Below are 14,820 nucleotides of genomic sequence, written 5' to 3' on the forward strand. Positions count from 1 at the left end.
AGGGTCGCAGATCCAGATGTTCCACCCCGAGCCCACGGTCCCATTGCAGGACGTGGCCGTTTGGAGGCCGTGAGGCAACACGCGCGTGTGTGAGGCTGGTGGCAGGGTCAGCAGGGGTGGGAGGACACAGGTGGCACGCTGGGCACCCTCCGAAACCCGGTTTGGCCACTAGCCACCCCCTGACACGCAGCTGGCCCACAGAGCAGCCAGCACCGGGCAAGAGACGAGCAAGGGGGTAACGAAGCGACGCCCAGCACCAAAAGCGTCTGTCGCGGTGCCCACCCCAGCCAGCGCAAGCGAAACTGTGGGCTGCGGGAGAAGCACCGGTGTCGGCCAGTGGGGCTGGGCTGCCTCCTGGCCAGCACCAAAACCCACAGAACTGGAAAAAAATGTCTCCAGTGCCCTCCTAAAGCATCACATTTCATGAAGAGTTTAATTGGGATGAGGCTGCGACGCAGGCTAGGTCTCAACAATAAAAAGTAGAAAAATACAGATCCTATTTGTGGTAAGAAAGTGTTTTCCTGGCCCTGCTCTCATCTGAGCTGCCCCTGCCCGATCGGGGGGTGCTGCCCCCGCCCCCTCCCAGCACGTCCTGGCCCCCGAGACACAAAGCACCGCGGAGCGCTGGGCGACACTCCTCGCGCCGGCGAGCACAAAGCGCCCAGTGTGCGCATCCCGGCCGCAGGAAGCAGGAGCATCAGGGTTCTGAGGGAAGAGAGAGATAAATACAATTACAGAGGGAGGGCAGGGGGCTGGGAACAGGGAACAAGGAACAAAGCCACTGGAAGCTGCTCCGATGTCAACAGGGCCTGAATGAGCGCTCCCCCCACCGGGGCCCTGAAGCAGGACCAGCTGGGGAGAGAGAGACCTTGAATTCCTGCATGAAAGGGTTGTTTTTTTTTTTTTCTTGGGTTATGCTGGAGACATTACACAAGTGTATGTTTTCTATAGTCATATATTTCCCCTCTCTCTAAATCTCTATTCCAGACCCGGGGGCAGGGACTGCCGGCAGCTCCAGCGCTAGCCCAGGTGGGCCTCTAACATCCAACCCTTTGGGCCCTCGCTGGACCAGTGAGCCGGCAGGCACCCGATGCCCCCCCCCCGCCTCCGCCGGGACCCCAACAGGAACAGACGCGTCCCTCACGGCACCGGAAAACGCAAACCCGGACCCTCCGAACTGCCAGCGATGCCGAAGAGCTCTCCCAAAACTGGGTGTGCAGCCCCGAGCCCTGCTCCAAATCCTCCTGTGCCGAGCCCCGAGGGGGGGCCATGCTGCCATCACTCCCGACGGGCCGTGCCACACCAGCCAGGCCCAGGCGCCCCGCACGAGCGAGCTGGGGGAGCAAATCGGTCAGAGCGCTGGCGGCCCGCAGCAGGCACCCGCTGGCTCTTCACCCGCCTGGGCACGCAGGGTTTTCTGCGTCCTCTTACTTCTCAGCGGTTCAGGAGGAGACAGCCTGAATTATTCCACCCAACCAGCGCCCAAGAGGCTTCTCCAAACGTTTGTCCAAGTCATGGATGAGACTACCCAGTGCCCCCTCAGAGAACCGACAGCCCAGCAAGACGGGTCAGATCCAAACCGCCCCCACAGCCCTTGGCAGCCCCTCCGTCCCGACCCCAGGGCTCTGCTGAAACAGCTGATGGACGCCAATCGCATTAATTGATTTAGCAGACGATTAAGAAAGGCAATGAAGTTTGTCTGGAACAACCAAGCCCTAGGGGCGTTTGTTTTACTGCTGAGATCCTGCTATCTTCCACACAAGCGGTTTCCAATCTTTTCCGATGCAGGAAACCCGGGGAGGTTCCCTCGGAGAGCGGGGCAGGTCCCTGAACAGTGAACGTCACCCCACGAGCCACAGGTGAGGCTCAACCACCTTCAAAACGGCTGGAAAAAACCCTCTCCTGGCCCTGGGCTCAAAGCCCCAGCTCTGGCTGGGCACAGACGGTGCTTGTTGTGCAATTCTAGAGGGTGGAAGGGAGGCTCGTCCCGTACGGGGAGCGCTGGCCTCTCCAAAGTGGATGTGACGTTCCTTTCTGCCACCCCAAACGCTCGCAGCGACGCGCTCAAGCACCGTACCCTCACCAAGAGTCTCCTCAAGAGCCCCGAGGCAGCGCCTCCGGCCTGCTGCGCACGTATGACCCCGTCCCCTCCCCTCGAGTTCGCAGAGAAGGAAATCCATCACCCCTAGCTCATACCCGCGTCTAAAAGCAGTGGCCATGGGTCCTACCTCTTCGTCCGAGCTGTCATCTTCGTATTCATTCTGCGCAAGCAGACCCTCGTTTTCCTTCAACGACGAATCATCCGCCAAGATTTTGCTCTTCCTGGGAGTCCCTTTGGCCTGCAAGTCAGAAAAAAACAGCTTAGTGAGATCCCATCCCGTGAATCTTTGTGGTTTTGGGTTTCACTGCACCAGAGACCTTGGCTGGACTCTGAAGCTGCCACTGACACCCTGGCTGCTGCCAGGTCCCAGACCCCCGCTTTGTGCCCCAACCTGGGCAGCGCTGAGCGGCACAACCCCCCACTCTCCGATCCTCTGGGACACCCCATTACACAAGGAGGGAGGGAGGGAGGGAAGGAAGGAAGGAAAGGGCTCATTAACCAGCACTTACATCCACCCGGGACTGCAGAGAGAAAGTCGATCACCTCTCTGCAAGGACAGGTTGCCCGAGCAGCTCCGGCAGCTGCCTGACTCGCCCAAGAGCCGTGTTCTTACTCACCGGGCCCCAAATTATTCTCCCTCAGCAGCTTCCGTACCCCAGTCGCCTCCCAGAGTTATTTCAAGACTCTCTGTCCCTCTTTTCCCCTGGAACTCAATGCTGCTGAGACCACGCAAAGTCACAACCAGGGCAGAGGCTGCAACAACCCAAGCTCCAAGGACAGGCAGGATGGGGACAGGATTTCCTAGGAATGCTGCTTCCTCCGAGCGTCCCTCGGAGGTGCCAGTGCAGCTCCAGGCCCAGGAGGCAAGGACTGCATCAGAAACCACACAAACTCAGCATGGAAACAGAAAAAAGACCTCGGGAGGTCCCTACTCCAGCCTCCTGCTCAAGGCAGAGCTGCAAAGTTAGATCAGAATTACTGGGATCCTGGCTGGTCAAGTTTGGAGTATTTCCAAGGATGGGGATCTCGCCACCTCCCTGGGTCCTGTCCCAGGGCTGCAGCGCTCCCGTGGGCATGAATGCTCCTTCCATTCAGGCAGCATTTTCATAGAATCCCAGAATCCTCTCGGTTGGAAAAGCCCTTGAAGCTCCTCCAGTCCAACCATGAACCTCACTCTGACCATTCCCAACTCCACCAGATCCCTCAGCGCTGGCTCAACCCGACTCTTCAACCCCTCCAGGGATGGGGACTCCCCCCCTGCCCTGGGCAGCCCATCCCAACGCCCAACAACCCCTTCTGCAAAGAAATCCTTCCGAAGAGCCAGTCTGACCCTGCCCTGCCGCAGCTTGAGGCCATTCCCTCTTGGCCTGCCGCTGGTTCCTTGGCTCAAGAGACTCAGCCCCCCTCTCTGCACCCTCCTTTCAGGCAGTTGCAGAGGGCCAGGAGGTCTCCCCTCAGCCTCCTCTTCTCCACACTAAACCCCCCCAGTTCCCTCAGCCGCTCCCCATCACACCTGTGCTCCAGACCCTGCACCAGCTCCGTTGCCCTTCTCTGGACACGCTCGAGTCATTCAAGGGCCTTTTTGGAGTGAGGGGCCCAAAACTGAACCCACTCATCGAGGGGCGGCCTCACCAGTGCCCAGCACAGGGGTCAGATCCCTTCCCTGTCCCTGCTGGCCACGCTAGTGCTGATACAAGCCAGGATGCCATTGGCCTTCTTGGCCACCTGGGCACACTGCTGTCCCCATTGCCTCTCCTCCTGTCCCTCAGCACCACGAGAGCCCAGCTCCTTCCCCTCCACTCTCCCTCCTGAAGCTGCGGGCAGCAGTGGGATCCCCCCTTGTCCCTTCTCCTCCCGGCTGAAGCTGCCAGCTCACAGACCCTCCCTGCATCCCCCTGAGTGGGGGCTCGTTCTGTCCGTCCCAGGGTTGTACTGGGGAGCCCCAGACTGGACCCTGAGCCCGGAGGGGTCTCTGGTGCCAAGAGGAGGCGAAGGATCCTCTCCCCAGTGCTGCCGGCCGTGCTCCTGCCTGCGCAGCCCCGGGGCGGTGGGGCAGAGGACACTTGCCAGCTCCCAGGTCCTTCGCTGCTCCCTCCACTCAGCCCCTGCCACTGTCGTGTGGGGTTATTCTCTCCCAGGTGCAGGATACCACATTTATCACCCTTGAACTTCACACGGTGCCCATCAACCATCTTCTCCAGCCCGTCAGGTCTCTCAGAAGGGCAGATCCCCCCCGCAGCAGACCCCCAACAGATCCCAGAGCCTGCTCGTTCAAGTAAGGACAGACCCAGCGGCACCAGGACAAGGGGATGGGGGGGTTCTGGTGCATCATCCCAATGGAACGGTGAGTTTTGAAGTCATGGGCACACCTGGAGCCACTCTGAACCTCTCTGGAAGAGACCTGGGTAGAGAGGGAGCAGACACAGCCCCCAGGGTGGCAACGTCACCGTGATGAAGAGCCTCCCACCATCACACACACCGCACCCCATGCTGGATACACCCAACCGAGGTCACCCATCGGCAGTGGTGGGACCAACCTCACCCCCAGACACCTTCTATTCCTTGCCTTAGCCCAGATTTTTTTCCACGCCAGCAGGCACAGACACCTTCCGCACTGAAGCGGAGCTCAGCCCGTCATGGGGCCGCATTCTGCTCCCCACGGGGCACACCTCGGGCAGGAATTAATTCCCTCCTCAGACATGGGGAATCAGACAGCACCGAACATCAGACTTTGCCCACTCGCTGACCTGCTGTGTGGGTGCCGAATAAGCTACAGATCCTTCCCTGGAAAAGAGATTCTCTCTCCCCCCCTCCCCGCACACCACTCAGAGTGGGGGTAGGGGGAGAACGGGGACCCTGGCTAGATCGGGTTTACGGGAGGATTCAGTGAAATAATCGGAAAAACAGCCCCAGAAAACGTCCCTCGCGGGAGCAGTAAAATCCACACAGTGTGTGATCACCTTCTGCTGTACGTACACACCAGCGCAGCTCCCCCGAGCCGCAGGGAGAGAGGTGGGAGAGAGCCTGGAAAATACTGGGCCGGCAAGAGGATGAGATTACTGCAAAAACAAAAGGCTTTATTAAAAAATTTTTAAAAAGGGAGATTGGAGATAAGTTTTTTTCCAGGCTTTTGGCGCTACAATGGCTTTGGACTTGAGTTTCCATCTTTCCCTCATTTCCCCCCTCTCTCCACCGCCACGATGAGACCGGAGAAGGATCCTGTGCCGCAAACCTGGGTTGTTGGTGCTACGAGCTGCCAGTGCCCTCGAGAGCAGAGGCTGTGCCAGGAGGTGGCACATGGGCGCTCCCGCTCCCACCCCAGCGAGGCTCAGCCTCTCAGTCCACACAGACAGGGAGAAAAAACGAGGCCCAGGGGCTCACCGGGTCTTGGGTTTCCTCTGAGAGCTGACACGAGGCAGGATCTCGCCCAGGATTGTTGCAGATTCACGGTGCATCTGCAAAGCACCCAGGGGTGAGACCCGTCTATCGGCAGGTTCAAACCCTTCAGGAAAGCTGAGAGACCTCAGCTAGGACATCAGTCACGCTCCCAGCACCCTGTAATCTCGACTAAAAAGCCCACCTGGGCAACAGCGAACACACACTGAACACTAAAACCATTTTATCAGGCAAAAAAAACCTGTCTGAAGCAGATGGGGCTCTACAGGGGCTGCAGGAGAAGCGCAAGGTCCCAGGAGCAGAGGGGGAGCAGGCCTGGCCGCAGGCGAGCGCGGTCACCGTCCCCATCTCCTGGCAGAAACACCTCTGCCTCTTCCAGGTACGTTTACCTCGACGCCAGCAAAGGTTTTTTCCCTGCAGCTGGGGACGGGTCTGCCTGGGTCCCAGGCAGGCAGGCAGGCAGGCACAGGCAGGTCCCCGTGGCTTTGTGGGGGCCGCGTTCGGCCGCAGGAATAAAGCCGAAGCTTTGCTTGGCCGGCCCGTGCGGAAAAGCTCGTTCCACCAGAGGGCGGCAAGCAGAGCCGGACACACCGCAAAACCCCGCAAACCCCCCCAAAACCACCCTGCCTGTGCCCCACCACCACAGCCACTGCCAGGGCTCGGGGGCGAGGACTCCCCTGGGCATCCATGGCCAGTGGGGAGCCAGGAGTCGGCACCCCAAGGCCTCGGCTCAGAGGGGAGGCAGGCAGGGCCGAGTGCCACCGACAGCCACCGACAAACCCTGTTTCTGGCAGTTCTGGGTGCTGAAGGGGGCACCTGGGGCAGCTGGTGGGTTTTGGCAGCACAGGCAGGACCTAAGAGGAGGTTTAGCTGTGGCAAAGGGGATAAGGGAAGAAAGACTGAAGCCAAGTCTTTCTTTTTACAACATTTTTTACAACTCCCTGAAAGGAGGGTGCAGAGAGGGGGGATGAGTCTCTTGAGCCAAGGAACCAGCGGCAGGCCAAGAGGGAATGGCCTCAAGCTGCGCCAGGGCAGGGTCAGACTGGCTCTTAGGAAGGATTTCTTTGCAGAAGGGGCTGTTGGGCGTTGGAATGGGCTGCCCAGGGCAGGGGGGGAGTCCCCATCCCTGGAGGGGTTGAAGAGTCGGGTTGAGCCAGCGCTGAGGGATCTGGTGGAGTTGGGAACGGTCAGGGTGAGGTTCATGGTTGGACTGGAGGAGCTTCAAGGGCTTTTCCAACCTCCATGATTCTGGGATTCAAGTGAGACCTGTAACCTCCTCCCTCCCAAATCCACCCCCTGCTCCCCACGTGTGGATCAGCGGGGGTTCCTCTACCCCAAACTCCAACAGGTCAATCCAAGAGAAGAGTTGAGAGGAAGGAGAAAAAAGAATTAACTGAATCTAAAACACAACCCGAACAGGCAAAAAGGAGAGGGAGAATATACCCCCAGCAGGCTTTGAGGAGAGCCAGAGCCTCAGAGCGCTCCGCTTTACCCCAGGAAAAGGTGAGTGGGCCGGCAGGCAGCCCAGGGCCAGTGAGACACAAGCGCCGCGCTGCCGAGCTGCACCAGCCGCTCCGTGCCTGGGCCAGGCCGAGGTAACGGCTCTCCAGCACGGGCAGAGCCGTCCCTCCCCAGTGACGCCACAAACAGCCCAAAGATGGCCAAGCTGCTCAGGAGCGGCCGTATCTTCAGTCAGCAATTAGAGAAAGGGAATGTGCCTTCAGGGCCACAAAGCCCCTCAGGTGTGGAAGGGAAGCAGAACGGAAGGCAGATTGTCTCTTCCATGTCCTCCAGCTGGATAATCTCCTGTAACAAAAGATACCACCTCTGCCCACACCAGCCCTGCTCGCCTCCTCATCGTTGCTGATGGCCAGCCCAGACTATTTAGGAGCTGCCTGGACTAGCTGAGTTGGGAAGCGTCCCCCACTGCATTTGCTAGTCAGTAAAATAGGCATCAGAGCAGGTTAACGGCCCAGTTAGATTCTCCTTTCCCCCTCACACCAAGAGCTGCTGGAAGCTGGATTAATCCATCAGTAGCTCCTTTGGCTGCCCTTCCCCTAAGCGAAACCTGCTCGCCTCCCACCGTAAAGTTCTCAAAGCGCTCCCACGCAGTTCCTCCTCGGTTGTGGAGAAAAGATCAGAAACTCCTGGCTCGCAGTTTTCCAGCAGGAAAGGAGAAAGGTCCCTGCTGCCGCGGCGAGCCCCAGCAAGAGGGGAGCGGAATTTTGTCGGCGGGGCTGTGGGGGCAGGCGGAGGAAGGGGCTGCACTAGCTGGGTGCTGCGGCCGCAAGGGCAGCGCTGGGTGTCCCCATCCAACGTCAGGGGAGGTTTTGACACGATCCCGAGAGCGAGATTAAGACATGAATGAGGTCAAATGCTGTACACCCAAGCCACTTTTCATTATAAAAAGTGAAGAGGGGTAGCGATAGGAAGGAATGGAAGGAAAAGACAGAAATCAAGCAAGTGTGCGGGGTAGAGTCACAAGAATATCGCCCTCTCCAACTCCCTGAAAGGAGGGTGCAGAGAGGGGGGCTGAGTCTCTTGAGCCAAGGAACCAGCGGCAGGCCAAGAGGGAATGGCCTCAAGCTGTGCCAGGGCAGGGTCAGACTGGCTCTTAGGAAGGATTTCTTTGCAGAAGGGGTTGTTGGGCGTTGGAATGGGCTGCCCAGGGCAGGGGGGGAGTCCCCATCCCTGGAGGGGTTGAAGAGTCGGGTTGAGCCAGCGCTGAGGGATCTGGTGGAGTTGGGAACGGTCAGGGTGAGGTTCATGGTTGGGCTGGAGGAGCTTCAAGGGCTTTTCCAACCTCCATGATTCTGGGATTCTGTGATAACAGTCGCCACCATGGATCCAGCAGTGTCCCGTTGGTCCTCAGTCTTCAGCTCTTCAGTGGTGGGTGCATATGGAGAAAAGAAAAGTTTTCTGTTGCCTTTTTAAGTTCATCATGAGCATATCTGCCCACCTTTAGTTTTTTTTTTTCTCTGGTCCCACAGGTTTTTGCTGCATCCGGTTTCGCTCAGTCCATGTCTCCCCCTCTGAGGTTTATCTGAGGAGTTTGTCGATGCAACTGCAAGGGGGTGGGGGGTGAATGCTTCCATGCACCCCCACTCCCCTGGGGGACATTCCTTAGACTAATTCAAAGGCCGCAGCTTGTCCTTGAGGCTTGCCCAGACACAAGCAAGCTTTGAGACAGTCACTGGACATTTCAGTCTCTCACACTGGGTCATGAGAGGCTGAACGGGTGAGGGGGAGGACGGGCAGCAGCAAGACCAGACGCACCAGGCAGGGCTGGAGAGAACAGACCCTCTAAGAGCCGACGGGTGCGGGAGCTGCGGCAACACCACACACTCGCGTGGGCCAAAGCGACTGTCCCCCACGCTCGGGAGAGGGGCTGCGAGGATCCTCCTCAGCTTTTCCAGACGCCGGGGTGCTCGCACAAGGAGGGAGAGAATCCTGCTCCTCGGTGCCAAGCCCAGACCTTGCTACGATGTGACGGTCGCAGCGGGGACACGGAACCACCACACGCACACACGGCATCTCCTTCGCTAAAGCACGGTGGTTCTTGGGCATGGTGTTGTCATTTGCTCTGCTCACCCTGGGAGGCAAAACAACCCAGTCCTCAGTTTTACACATGGGAAAGTGATACCCAAAGGAGCAGCAGCAATCCGGGGTTAGAAACAGGATTCCCAGCCTCGCCGCCCTGCGAGCTCCAGCACTGTCGCCTGGGCTGTTTCGCAGGACCCGTCCTCCTCCACCTCCCCTCAGCACCCGGAAAGCCCAACCCGCAGCAACGCCGGCCAGGCCGTGCCCCTACACCAACTGCTGCTGAAGGGGGACAAAGAGACACCAGGCTGGTGAACAAAGCAAAGATGCAGCCACTTAATTCCTCCCACGAGAAGGTCTCGGGTCCCAGAAGCCTGTCAGACCCAGTGGCAGCTGAAGGGCTTAAAACACACGTTTACCTCCACAGCAGCTGTTGAGTTTTACGAGGTTTCCATTCTCAAGCAACCTCTTGCAAAGCAAAATCGCAGCCCGCTGCGAAGCAAACGGACAGCGCAGCTCAAGTTTGGGCTTCGACCTATGAAGATCCAAGCCAACGCCTTCCAAAGAGCAGCAAGGGGGCTCAGCGCCTGCCGACCGCTCCAAAACCAGGAGACAGAACCTCGGAGGTGCTTGTAGAAGTCGGCTGCTCTGAACTTTCTCTTCTCTCCAGCCTCTACACGTCCCTGTCTTCTAGCACCAGCCTGCAAGACGCGTCGCTGCGAGGGCTGAAGTCCTGAGGGTGGGGAGAGGTAATTCATGACTGTCAGCGCCGGTAACAAGCCTGAAATTTTTCACCCTGTGGGCAAACATCAATTTGTGTCGTTTCCTGGGGCTGAGAGAACTGCTGACAGCGCACAAAGAGGAAGCCTGACGCGGTAAGGGTCTCGCTCACACGCCAGACTCAAGAACTAACACAACTCGAGACAGAGATGGCTGCCAGAGTGCAGGCATGGGTATATTCTCCCTCCACTTTTTGCCTGTTCAGGTTTCAGTTAATCGTTTTTTCTCCTTCCTCTCAACTCTTCTCTTGGATCAATCTGTTGGAGTTTGGGGTAGAGGAACCCCCGCTGATCCACACGTGGGGAGCAGGGGGTGGATTTGGGAGGGAGGAGGTTACAGGTCTCACTTGGCTTCAGTCCTCCTTCCCTTGTCCCCCTCGTCACAGCCTGTTCTCAGGTCCCACTTGAGCTGCCAGGCTCCGCAGGTTGGCCGTTCATTGCTGCAGCTCTCTGTCACAGAGCTTTTGTCCAGAGAGCGTAGCGCCGCGTGTGCGAAAGCTGGCTCGTCACCCCCGGGGGAAACGGAGCCCCGCGCGACCCTCTGCACCCCGGTGACACCGCACTGGGCCGGGGACGCCGAGATCTGCCGCTCTCCTGGTGCGGTGACCGACTTCCACTGACGCCACGAGCTGCTGTGAGCGCGAACAGGGGCTTCCTTCCTCCCGTGACTGCTAGAAACATCCTGGGGGACGAGAGGCAAGAAGGCTCTGCGGGAATCGGGCCGCCACAAAAGGTTTTGTCGGTCGCTTTTCCATTTCAGACCGGTGTGGCCAACACGAGCACAAATGAGTCCAGGGGAGAGGAGAAAAAGCGATAGAGGAATAGAGAAGAGCTGAGCCGAGGGGCTCCTCTGTTCTGTCCCCACACACTCTTGCTGATGAGAACGGTCAGGGTGAGGTTCATGCTTGGACTGGAGGATCTTCAAGGGCTTTTCCAACCGGATGATTCTGGGATTCTGTGAGAAGTCATCAGCCCCAAAGAGTCGGGGTCCCGCTGCTGCGGCGCTGAGCCGACGGCAGCGCGGGGACGCTGAGGAGCGGGGACACAAGAAGTGTGGACGCTGAGAAGTGGGGACGCCGGGGAGCAGGGACGCCCAGACACAGGTTCACTGACCCGCACTGGGTCAGAGAGGACGCGGTGCTGCAGCCCAGAGCCCCGCAAGGATGCTCCGAGCTGGCAGCCGGAGGGGCAAGAGCAAGGCGAGCTCTCCGGACACAATCCCTGCAGGAAGGGAAGAGTTAAGCGGCTCTTGCTGCTCCCGCAGTGCCTCCCAGTACACCCAGTGCCTCTCCCAGTGCCTCCCAGTACACCCGGCGCAGGGCGGACGGCTGCGTGCTACCGCAGGGACTCTGCCAGAGCAGCGCTGAAGGGGCTTCCTGGGTTAAAAAAAGCAACAAATCAACATTTCAGCCTGGCCTTCAAGCGCAGGCCACCGGGCTTCTCCCCAGGGGCCTGGAGAGTGGAGTCGGACGGCTCAGCTCAGCACCGGGGCTGCCAAGGAAGAAAGCGCAGCTTGTCAGAACACTGGAAGTCATTAAGAGGAAATCTAATCCGACAAGGACAGCCTAATATTTACAGAGCCCTGCGAGCTGGAGAGGCACTAAGAGCAGGGCTTTGCAATCTGCTGACAGGCAGGTGGTGGGAGCAGCAGCCTTTCTCGCTCCTGGATCCCGAAGGGAGCTGCGACAGCACAACTCAGTTCAGCACCTTGTTGCTCAGACCGGATTAACACTTCTCCGCAGGCTGAGGCGCCAGCGTTGGCTCGCAGCGCAGGACTTCTCTTTTCTGTCCTCGAGAGAGGCTGCCTTTACTCCTCCGTGGGGTTTTTTAAGCCCTAAAGACAAGGCTTCTTACATTCCAGCTTCCCAAAAGCATCTCCTCGGAGAGAGCTGCAGATAACCACCAGGATCGTGAGAAGGAGCACAGCTCTGGAGAGGAACCTCACCTTGAATTCTGCACAAAGACCAGCACATCCTGAACCGGTTTGGGTTCCACAGTCTCAGGACCTGTCAGTCTTCCCATCGCTTCTCTAGTTCAACACAACAGTCACAAACTGTTTTACCTCACCAGGTAAAAACACAAAACTTCCAGGCAGAGTATTTCAAACACCAAAATGTTCAGAGAGCAGTAACGCCTCCCCTGCACCTAAAGGGTTTGTCCGTGCCAGAGCTGCTGCTTCCATGGATGGAGCAGGAAAAAACTAAGAGCAGAGCAGCCAAAAAGCATCAGCTCAGCTTCTGCACCCTCCAGATCATCAGCTCTCACCGGGACAGCATCGCAGGTTTTATGGCAGCGGCGAGAGCCCACAATTAAAGGTTGGCAGAACAGCCCCCCAGCCCCGCGCTGGGCGCTGTCACGTGAGCAGAGTCCTCCCCGACTGTGGCTCAGAGCTCCCAGCTCCTCCTGGAGCCCCAGACAGGCCTCCACAGCAGGACCACGATGCCGAGCCTCCAGAAAAGCTCTGGCAACCCGAGCAAGCAAGGCTCCTTGCTGTCTGGTCTCTCAGCAGGAAACCTCAGAGTAATCACAGAGCATCCGCAAGCTTTCCCCTTCCCTGCTCCAGCAGCTCCCCGAGACTCTGCACATCTCTCTGGCAGAGCAGGAGACCCTCCTGCCGATCCCCAAGCGCCCTACGCGCTCAGCTGATGCACTCGGCTCGCCTGCACGTCATCCAGAAGCCTCTGGAAGCAGCAGCTTGGGGATCCTCCCCAGCCTCGATTAACTTCCTGGACAGCCAGAAGATACTGAAAGTGAGAGACCCAGGACGTGCACAAACCCCTCCAAAAGCGCTCCAGAGCCTGGCTCAAGGGACATGCACCACGACAGGCTGTTCCCCGAGAACAATGTCATTTTTTAACATCAAGGCGGAAAATCTGGAGGAAAGGAGGTTTCTCCAGCACCAGTTCAGGTGTCCACGCCGGTGGCAAGGCACACGGGATGTTGGAGCAAACTGGTGTCAGCTGGGAGGCCTAAAGGCAGGTTCAAAGCCAATTTCCATGAGACAGAATGAAGTCTTCAGTTTGGAAAAGTAGCAAGACAGCCATCCAGGCTAGAGCGAGCGCGCGCAGCAAAACGCGCAAGAGGACCGTAAAAATCAGGCCTGGGACTCTGGGCAAGCAGATCCAGCATCTCTGGTGCTGCAGGGCAGTCCTTCGCTTCGCTGGGTGAAAAACTGGCTGGCTGGCCGGGCCCAAAGAGTTGTGGGGGACGGAGTTACAGAATCCCAGAATCATCGGGGTTGGAAAAGCCCTTGAAGCTCCTCCAGTCCAACCATGAACCTCACCCTGACCGTTCCCAACTCCACCAGATCCCTCAGCGCTGGGTCAACCCGACTCTTCAACCCCTCCAGGGATGGGGACTCCCCCCCTGCCCTGGGCAGCCCATTCCAACGCCCAACACCCCCTTCTGCAAAGAAATCCTTCCTAAGAGCCAATCTAAAAATATCCAGCTAAATCTGGTTGGCGGCTGGTCACCAAGGGTGTCCCTCAGGGCTCTGTGTTGGGGCCACTCCTGTTTAGCATCTTTATTGATGATCTAGACAAGGGGATCGAGTGAACCCTCAGTCAGTTTGCAGATGACACCCAGCTGGGTGGGAGTGTTGATCTGCTCGAGGGTAGGGAGGCTCTGCAGAGAGATCTGGCCAGGCTGGAGCGATGGGCTGAGGCCAACTGGGGGAGTTTCACTAAGGCCAAATGCCGGGTGCTGCCCTTGGGCCACAACAACCCCCAGCAGCGCTACAGGCTTGGGGAGGAGTGGCTGGAGAGCTGCCAGTCAGAGAGGGACCTGGGGGGGATTGATAATGAGCCAGCAGTGTGCCCAGGTGGCCAAGAAGGCCAATGGCATCCTGGCTTGTATCAGCACCAGTGTGGCCAGCAGGGACAGGGAAGGGATCTGACCCCTGTGCTCGGCACTGGTGAGGCCGCCCCTCGATGAGTGGGTTCAGTTTTGGGCCCCTCACTCCAAAAAGGCCCTTGAATGACTCGAGCGTGTCCAGAGAAGGGCAACGGAGCTGGTGCAGGGTCTGGAGCACAGGTGTGATGGGGAGCGGCTGAGGGAACTGGGGGGGTTTAGTGTGGAGAAGAGGAGGCTGAGGGGAGACCTCCTGGCCCTCTGCAACTGCCTGAAAGGAGGGTGCAGAGAGGGGGGATGAGTCTCTTGAGCCAAGGAACCAGCGGCAGGACAAGAGGGAATGGCCTCAAGCTGCGGCAGGGCAGGGTCAGACTGGCTCTTAGGAAGGATTTCTTTGCAGAAGGGGTTGTTGGGCGTTGGAATGGGCTGCCCAGGGCAGGGGGGGAGTCCCCATCCCTGGAGGGGTTGAAGAGTCGGGTTGAGCCAGCGCTGAGGGATCTGGTGGAGTTGGGAACGGTCAGGGTGAGGTTCATGGTTGGGCTGGAGGAGCTTCAGGGGCTTTTCCAACCTGGATGATTCTGGGATTCCCCTCCCACCTTCCTCTGGCTGCTGCCCGTGTGCCCACTTGGCTCCTGGCACATGCCCCAGGGAGCTGATTCAACCCTCTCATGTCATGGAAGAAAAACTACCTCCGGAGGAGGAGAGACGGCTCTGGGTCACGCTGAGCGGGCTGAAGGAAGCATCTTCCAAGACAGAGCAGAACCAGAGGGGAGAGGACAAGACTGGAGATGGGAAACATCCTGCTCTGGCAGCCCTCAGAGAAGCTGCTGACCGTGCAGTTCGTGAGCTTGCTGTGAAAACACAGCGTCAGAGACGCTGCCCAGGAGGCTCTGTGCCCCGTGCGGGCACGTCGTTACCTACCTGCGAGGAGCAGGAAGAACTGGGGGCTGTCACCCCCACAGTTAAGAACAACACCTCTGCATTACGGCCAATGGCTGCTTTCAGCACCGGCACACCACATCGCCGACAGCGTTACGCTGTGTGGGAAATGAATGTGGTGTAATTTGCACCATATTTTAAGCTCAGGGCTAAAAATCAATTAAATTTCTGCGAACAAGCTAAACAAAGGCAGAAGAGAGTGGCCTCCAGAGATCC

At 58.5% G+C, this 14,820-nt stretch overlaps 1 protein-coding gene across 1 annotated transcript in view; it reads right to left on the reverse strand.

The window, feature by feature from the left end:
* BOP1 (BOP1 ribosomal biogenesis factor) overlaps nucleotides 1–14,820 on the reverse strand; it is a 65,503-nt gene that overhangs the window by 46,219 nt on the left and 4,464 nt on the right. The window contains exon 3 of the mRNA XM_074825460.1: nucleotides 2,229–2,339. Coding sequence (XP_074681561.1) covers nucleotides 2,229–2,339 — 111 coding nt within the window. The remainder of the gene's footprint in view (nucleotides 1–2,228; nucleotides 2,340–14,820) is intronic.

Source organism: Strix aluco, chromosome 1, assembly GCF_031877795.1.
Source record: "Strix aluco isolate bStrAlu1 chromosome 1, bStrAlu1.hap1, whole genome shotgun sequence".
Taxonomy (NCBI): Eukaryota; Metazoa; Chordata; class Aves; order Strigiformes; family Strigidae; genus Strix; species Strix aluco.